Source organism: Cajanus cajan, chromosome 9 (assembly GCF_000230855.2).
Source record: "Cajanus cajan strain Asha chromosome 9, NIPB_CcT2T_4, whole genome shotgun sequence".
In the NCBI taxonomy this organism is placed as follows: Eukaryota; Viridiplantae; Streptophyta; class Magnoliopsida; order Fabales; family Fabaceae; genus Cajanus; species Cajanus cajan.
In genome coordinates this window covers 15,884,421-15,893,317 of record NC_138525.1, presented here as the reverse complement: position 1 = coordinate 15,893,317, position 8,897 = coordinate 15,884,421, and the positions used below count along the sequence as shown (strand labels likewise).

At 34.2% G+C, this 8,897-nt stretch overlaps 1 protein-coding gene across 1 annotated transcript; it reads right to left on the bottom strand.

Moving 5' to 3' along the window:
* Window positions 1–711: 711 nt before the first annotated feature.
* Window positions 712–2,484, bottom strand: LOC109791875 (uncharacterized). Its single transcript, XM_083064181.1, has 2 exons — window positions 1,988–2,484; window positions 712–1,936 (listed from the first exon to the last, which is right to left on the bottom strand). Exons 1-2 carry the CDS (start codon window positions 2,482–2,484, stop codon window positions 712–714), a joined length of 1,722 nt encoding a protein of 573 aa, XP_082920307.1.
* Window positions 2,485–8,897: the final 6,413 nt, after the last annotated feature.

The window sequence follows — 8,897 nt, the reverse complement described above, 5'->3', positions numbered from 1 at the left end:
GTTCGTTCTCGACCTCGGATTTTCATGAATGATTGGATTAAGGTTCGTATTCGACCTTCAACGAGAATACCGGGGTTCGTATTCGACCTCGGATTCGCGCGAATGATTGGATTAAGGTTCGTACTCGACCTTTACCGAGAATACTGGGGTTCGTTCTCGACCTCAGATTTTCGTGAATGATTGGATTAAGGTTCGTACTCGACCTTTACCGAGAATACTGAGGTTCGTTTTCGATTTTTACAGTAGGTAAGAAAGCAGTAGTTGAGAAAGCAATAGGTGAGCAAAATGGAGAATGTTATTAAATGATTTTGCGTGCCTCGTTAAAAACCCTCTCAGTTGGGAGCTGAGGCGGGAAAAGAGTGCACGGTTTTGTTTGTACAAGTGGGGGGACAGAATCTAATGGGGAGCGGTGGAGGGACTCCCCTTGCTTTCCTTGTCGGATGAGGAAATCCTCAGGCTTTCGGCGTAGCATTGCCGAGCTGTCTTCTGGTTTGCTCTGACGGAGATGATCTTTCCGTCATTCCTTGGGAACTTCATGGTGAGGTGCGGAGTGGATACCACCGCACCGAGGTGGTTTAGGGTCGGCCTCTCGATGATGATGTTGTAGGAGGTGTTGGCCTCCACGAGGAGGTATCGGACCACGATCCTCCTTGTATCCGGAGGTGTTCCAAAGGTTGTCAGCAGGTCCACGTATCCGCGGGTGTGGACCCGTTAACCGGCAAAGCCGACTAGGGGCTCGGTGTGTGGCTGGATTAGAGAATGGGGGACGTCGAGCCTGAGGAATGTTGGCCAGTACAGGACGTCGGCCGAGCTCCCTTGGTCGATGAGTGTCTTTTGTACTTCCCAGTTGGCGATCTCTACCACGATGACCATGGGGTCATCTTGGTTAGGGCTGATTCCCGCATAGTCCTCATCAGAAAAAGAGATCGGTGGCGAGCTCTTGTGCAAGATCGAGGCGGTGGAGTGGGCGCAGTTGATGCTTCGAAGGTGTCTTTTCCGGGCCGAGCTGCTAGCGCCTCCTCCGGCGAAGCCGCCTGCGATTGTGTTAATGATTCCCCGCAAGGGGGCTGCTTCTGTCTCCTGACTTATTTTGGCATGTACTGCGCCGTTAGCATTTTGCTGGGACCCTGTGGGTAAGTCTGTGCGAGGTCCTGACCTGCGACCTCTCCCGCGTCCCCGGCCTCCAGAGCCACCTCGGGGACCTGGCTGTCGCTGGACGTAGTGGCCAAGGTGGCCCGCCTGGATAAGTTCTTCGATGCGGTCTCGGAGCGTGCGGCACTCGTCCGTGGTGTGGCCATAGTTCATGTGGTACCGGCAGTGTTTGGACTTATCGGCGCTGTTGGGTGTGTGGCCGGGTGGTGGGAGGGCTAGTAGGTTGTTGTTACTGGCCTCCTCCAGGATATGGACTCTTGGGGCGTTCAGGGGAGTGTAGAAGTCATACCTCCCGCCTTTGTTCGCTCTGGCCGACTTCTTGAACTGTGTGTCATTATTGACTTTCACCTTATCTTTGTGGCCCTGCTCCGGTTTCGCGGGGCCTTTCCCGCGAACTTGGTCGCGGAAAGCCGAGTGCTCCTCCATCTGGATGTAGCCGACGGCGCGGGCGCGCAGTTCGTCCATGTCGCGGGGGGCATCGCGGCATAGGCTGTCGACGAATGATCCGGGTTTCAGTGCCGTGAGCATGGCATGCAGGGCGACCTCCGAGTTGAGATTTTGGATCTGGACTGAGATGTTGGAGAAGCACTCCATAAAGGCCCGCAGGGGCTTGTCGTCGTTCTGCCTGAGATTGGCCAAGGCGGCCGAGGTTGTGTGGTGAGGTCGGCTGGTGGCGTATTGTGCCATGAATCGCCGCACCAGGGTGGCAAAACTGTCGATGGATCCGGATGGTAGTTGGGTGTACCAATGAAGCGCGGGTCCTTTGAGCGAGGTCGGGAAAACCCTACACAATATAGTGTCACTGTTAGTGTAAAGGTTTACCTGAGTCGTGTACGAGTCGATGTGCTCGTCGGGATCCGTGGTGCCGTCGTAGCGATCGAGGTGGAGGGGTTTCCATCCGCGAGGCAGTGGAGTTTTCATGATGTCGTCCACAAATGGATGACGGCGGAAGGGCTCTTGGCCCTCGGAGACATGAGTAGGGGCCTTGCTAGTACCTTGCCCCGATCTGTGCGTTGATGCATGAGACCGGTGTGTGGCAGGTCGTGAGGTCGGTGCCTTGGTTGTCGCTGGGGATTGGGAGGCTGAATGCGCCTCCTCTTCATGATCAGCGCTGTTGTGCGGGGGTTGATTGGAGTGATGTCGAGGGAGTTGGGCGCGGATGCGCTCGTTCTCGGTGCGTAGCGCTGCGAGGTCTGCTTCGTTAGTGGTTCGAATTGCTGCGAGGTCATCCTCATGCTGGGCACGCATCTTCTGGAGGTCGGCGTCATGATGTTGTCGCATCTGCTCAACTTGGTCGATCAGCCGCCTCAGGGTTGCAGCGTCGCTGTCCATGGTAACGGAGTGGCTTGTGTCGTTCGTTGCTCATCTAATGTGGCTTCTAATAGAAACCATACAGGTGGCCGATAAGAGCTGTTCTGATCGGCCCCACGGTGGGCGCCAAATGTTCTTACCGGAATCTGGTCGTGGGAGTGATCCGTCCAGTAAGATCGGTGAGCCTCCTTTGCTGGGTGTATTGGTGCTCCGAGATGGGGGAGGTACCTGCAAAAGAGACTTCGATGCTAAAGTTAGGGTTTGTATGAGTAATAGTCTCATATATATAATGCACGTACCTTGAGGTGATCTAGGTTTGTCTTGGGCTTTTGGACTTGAGATAAGATATATCATGATATGATATGATATAATTGAAGGGCGGATCTGGTCTGGGACGAGATCTTCGGAATCAGGTATGATTCGCTCAAATGCCGGGCTGACGTCATGCACCGCGTGCCCAGAGTTACTTATTTGCAACACTAATCCGGGCTAGGAGCCCGGGTGCGAAGTACGGTTAGTACAGTTACTATAAAAAAAATTTCTATAAATTAGTTTATATATAAGTTAATTTTAATTTTTAAAAAAATATTTTCTTATTTTCTAGGAAAAAGAAAACACTTATGAAATAGTTCGTCCAAACAGACCTCGAATAACAATCACATTAAAAGACAAATACTATTAACCTTTTGTAATCATTTTTTACAACTATAATTCAATTTATGATCCATGGTTTATGATATAACTTCAGCATCGATAACTAAAGATGTACCCGAGAGTCAACAAAAATGAAAGATATTCTTTGTCAAGTTGATGTCCTTCTATTTGAGGTATTGTACGGAAGGGTGATTCATTAATTGACTTTATAGTAGATGATAATCAAGTTTTATTTTTATTTTATTTTTTTTAGGAATGTAATAGGCTTTATTCAAACAATAATAATAGATAGTAATAAGTTGTTATAATGAGGTTGTCGATGCTATTAGCAAGTAGCAACCGATCAAAATTGGCTGCCACCACTTATTATTTAGAGTTCATTCATGGACTTATTAATTATTACCCAATGTTGGCCTTTCAACATAAATTCTTTCGGTCAAACTAATCTCTCATGGGTCATGGACTGGTTATTAAAAAGTTCTCTAAATAACTGTTTATTTTATAAATATGTTTTTTTAAAGTCTAGATATAATTTATTGGTATTTTCACTTGCTTATTTTATAAAATTATAACACTCTCTCTTATGGTAGATTGATCATAAGAGAACCAACAATATTTGGTATGGCTTCACAAAGAAGTCTCACTGTAATTAAAGATCTGTAATTGGTACGAAAGTGTTTTATTATTATTCTTTATTTTCATATATAATCATAAAAATAAAAATGCCTTTCTATTTTTAAAGATAAAAAATAAATCCTATTTTAAATTTTTTATGTGCAAATAATTTTTTTTAAAAAAAAATTGAAAGTAACTTGATATTCTTTTAATTCATTGTAAACATAAAAATATTTTCTCAAAAAAAATTGCGTATCTAGTTTAGTTCGTCTAATTTGATAGTTGAAACTATTTGTTATGAATTGAATTTGAAACTTTTAATTAACTAGCTCATCACGTGTCAAAACTAGAATGAGAATGCACTAAAAAAAACATACATTGGGTTTCTAAACTAGTTATTTATTTATGAAAAAGAAGCATTTATTCTATGGATCACTTCATAAATAAGACATGCATTTAGGTTTAGTGCTTCTATCTGATAGCAATGCCGGAAGTGGTGTTGCCATCACTTCTAAAAACGGCATTATAGAAAGGGACAACATATGTTAGTGGGAAGCAACTCTAGAAGAAGGAGAAGCACGTTTGTTTCATGCTAAAACAAAAAGGAATTAATAGCAGTGAATGGTGAAGCAACATCAAACTTTGTCAACACTTTTTGTGGTCGGAGCATACAATAAGCACTTGTGGCAGAAATAATTGATGCAACTTTTGACTGTAATATAGTAATGGATAACACAATTTTGAGCACTGTCTCAAATACGTTTGGGCGGTGTTCACATTTTCTGTTCCAACTTAAGGACGTGTTTTCTGTGCAAAATTTTATTCACATTTTCTATGCCAAATCAATTAATTAAGGCTGGGAAAGAAATTACTCGTACACATTAACGGATCCACATATAGTATAGTGGGGGCACTTGCTCCCACTATCATTTGATATATACATTTTTTTTTATTAAAAAATAATATATTTTAAAAAATAAAATTTATATTTTAATAAAATAAATATATATATTTAAATTATCATATGTATAAAATATAAATTTGAAAAAGATGTTTATTTATTTGATATTTGTTAAAAAAATTAAAAAGCTTAATTATAATATATATATATATATTAATTAATGCTTATATATATAATGTAATATATTGAAAAAAATTAATTTTTAATAAAATAAAATTTGTAGTATTTTATCTTTTGTGTTTTTTTATTTATTGTATACGTTAATTAAAAAAATTAAAATAAAAAATATTGGAAGATTTATGTTTTATTTAAAAATTTTAATATAAAATACATTTTAAAATAAATTATCATCTAAAAATTTATATTAGACATTAAAACATGTTTATATCATAAATAAAATAAACTTGATTTTTTATAAAATTTAATATATTTATTTTTATGTTTTTATTAGTGTTAAATTATTATAAAGTAGGTCTTTCAAATTGTATTCCTAACCAAACATTTAAAAAATGTCTATGATAGATAAATAAGACATACATGAGATAAGAATTTTTTTAAAAAAATTAAGTTCAAACTTACTAAATTATAATATAATATAATTTGACCTAATTTATTTCATCTTTAATTATAATCTTAGATATAAGAACTTGTAAAAAATAATTATGATATATTTATATTTTTAAAAGTTATATATAAAATTTTTAATATTATAAATATAAAAATAAATATTACTCCTATTATCTAAAGTTTTTGGATCTGTCACTGGTCTTACAATTAACTTTTTTTATCTTCATATTTTTTCTCTTTCCATTTCAAAATATGATGCCTCATTCTGTCGGGATATGTGCCAACAGCTAGACCTGGGTAGAAATGTTTGTAAGAGTTTAATTATGAAAATAATTTATGTTAATTGTAACATTAGAATAACGAATTATATCTACTGATGTTTTGTTTTTATGAATAGGATGATTGTGGGTAAAATAAAAAATTACTTTTATTTATAAAAATTGTCTATTGCTATAAATCAATTTTTTTTTGTAGTTTAAGTTATTTTTAACTTATTTTAATTAAGGTTTTAGGATGACTTATAAAATCAGCTTACAACTTATATAAAAATTGTTTAATCCTATTTTTTATTTAATTATAAAAAAATCTTATAGATAAATAATTACATAATAAGTATTTATTTTATAAAACTTGAACTAAATTGTTTATCCGAATAGACCCCAATTCAAGTTTGCAAACAAGTGTGACTAACTCACAATTAGTGCACACAGGGATTAGGTATATATCATAAACCTGTTTAAAATTAGACGTATAGTCCTTCTCCATTTTAAATCACAAATTAAGTAGCTTATGATATTTTCTTTTTATTTTATTTTATTTTTAAAATATATTGCTAATGGGAATGGAACAACTACAAGTCTACAACTAAATGCAGAAAAACCAATATAATTTTTTTAAAATAAAATGAACACATGAACCTTAAGTATATATGTATATGTATATGTATACTGAACTTCTACTCAAGACATGCATTTCATTGCATGACTTATAATAGTTTTTAGATTCAATTTGGTTACTTATAGCATGTTTGGGTTATAAGGATGATCTTTGTAATTTTTACTCCAAACGCAGTTTTAAAAACTCGTTAATAATTACTCAAACAAGCTATAGTAGCTAGTACTTGTCATCTGCATGACAAATCCAAAACTCAGTCTACGCAACAGGTATTAATATTGTATTCTATGACTTGGCAAAAGATAACATTCTAGAGTTGAAATTGGTAGAAAATTAAGTTCGAATCTTTTTTTAACATTTTCATGTTTCCTTAAAGAAGCTAGCAATATATGATGTTTCAGTACTTTGAAAGAGAAACAAAAATAAATAAGTGCAGGTTGGCTAATTCAATTAAGTTCATATTATAGATAATGAGGCAGTGAGGATGGACAATACATGTACATGAGGTGTATAAAAAAAATGTATTAAATTTATATTGGACAATTAAATAATCCATCACGAGTGGATGAAGGGACATATGTGAAAGGAATGGTAACCCATGGTCGGAATGCGGCACTTTGACTTTTGAATGTAATAAAATAATTAAATAAATAATAACTCAGTTTATTGGCAAAGTAAAATTAATTAACATGAGATGGGCGTGGGGTTTGGCCGGCAACGAGAAACAGGACCTGAGCGCGGCATGACTTTGAATCTCAGGATTTTGGCTCGTGTTTCGTAATTTTGCAACATGTTATGACTGTATATTTATGCGTTAGAAAATCAAGCATAAGCTCTTCAAATTTTCTTATACACACAAATAGTATTTCAAAATAAATGTGAAAAGCTGAATTTTTGCGGCCAAAATGTTTTCTATTAGTATTTTTATTTTTAACTACAAAAACACTTTACTTCACTTTATTTTATTATTTTTATTAATTTGTATACAAATATGAAGAAGAAGAAGAAAAAGTACTTTTTGGGTTTTTTTATTTTTTATTTGGATAAATTTATTATTAATCTTCCTATAATATTAAATCTACAATTTTCGTGACTTTATTTTTAATTTCATAATTTTAGTCTTTCAAATTCATAAAATTCATAATTTTGATTCATTCAATATGTTTATTCATTAATTATTAGAATTGTAATGTTATTAATTGTGACACAATATTAGATAGATGACATAATAATTAATATTTGATAATATTTAGATTAGATTACATACTTTTAGTTAATTTTTATTTTCATAACATTTTCTTCCTATTTGAATTCTTTTATAAGATACAATTAAACAATAATTGAAAGTAAAATTCAACATGAATATTACTACTTTTTGTCCTAATTATAAGTAATATAGGACAAATCATCATCAAAATCAACAAAAGTAATTAATATAATAATTTTTAATTAATTTTAACAAATTTAAATTTTATTCTAAATACATTCTTTGAGTGGTTGTAATTATATTTAATATTAAATATATGTGACAATATAGAAAATAGAATTAATAATAAATGAAAGATATACAAAAATTTACCTTTAGTTACTTTAAAAACTAACATTATTAGTTTATAATTAAAATTAAAGAAAGATTTTAATTGTTACTTAAAATTAAGATAGAGATAGTATTAAACATTAACTGTTATGTCACCCACTTAATATCATATTATGACTAATATTATAATTTTAACAATCAACTGTTAAATATTCAATTAATTAAGAGATAAAAATTATAAAATTTATAAAAATAGAAATTAAAATTGAAAAATTAAAAATAGAGAACAAAACTATGAGTTTGATATTGGAGAAGAATTAAAAGTGTAATTTAAAAATAAAATAATTTCTCAAACCAAACTATTTTTAAATATATAATTGATTTAAATATTTAAACAGATAATTGACTTAAATATTTAAAGAGAGAATTTGGTTGTTTATATAAGAATGTTGTCTCGCACTGTTATGTTGCCTCCAACTCCAAGCCCATGGACACCATAGTCTGTCAATAGATAAATAAAAGCATAAATTAAAGACATTCAACCAAACCACTTGCATCCTAATATCGTTCGTGAGACTTGTGCTAATGTTTTGACCTCAACTTCATTTCAAACTTCAAACTTACGTTAATCATCATCAGCTTCCACCTCATTTCGCAGATTATTGTATTCGGATTGCCACTTGTCGCTGCTATGGATGCATGCTTTGTCTGAAACTTGAAAATCTTTAGGTAAAGACTTTTTCTTTCCGTTGAAATTAAATAAATTCAAAATATTACTAACAATTTTTCAATTTTTTGAATACGTTTTTTCATTATTAAATAAAACCATGCGTTGACCACATTAAAAGTAGTAGGCTCAGATTATGTACATATATAGACTAGTAAAACCCACGTGAAATTTCATCTATAATTAAAAAAAACAGCGTAAAAAAATAAAATAGTAACAAGTAAAATTTACACGAAATTATATTTGATAGTAAATAAAATATTTAAATAAGAATATAAAGGAGTGCAATGTTAATATTATTTACAGTAAAAGCTTTAATTGTAAATGTTAAGCAATATGCGCTTATGAATGCTCCAAGCATTTTTGACAAGTTTTTTTTCGTGATTTTATAATCGTCCGTGATCTTTGATGACATCCACAACCTCTGTCAACATCCATCATGTATACTATTTTTGTTTTTGCATCATTTTGATTTCGTT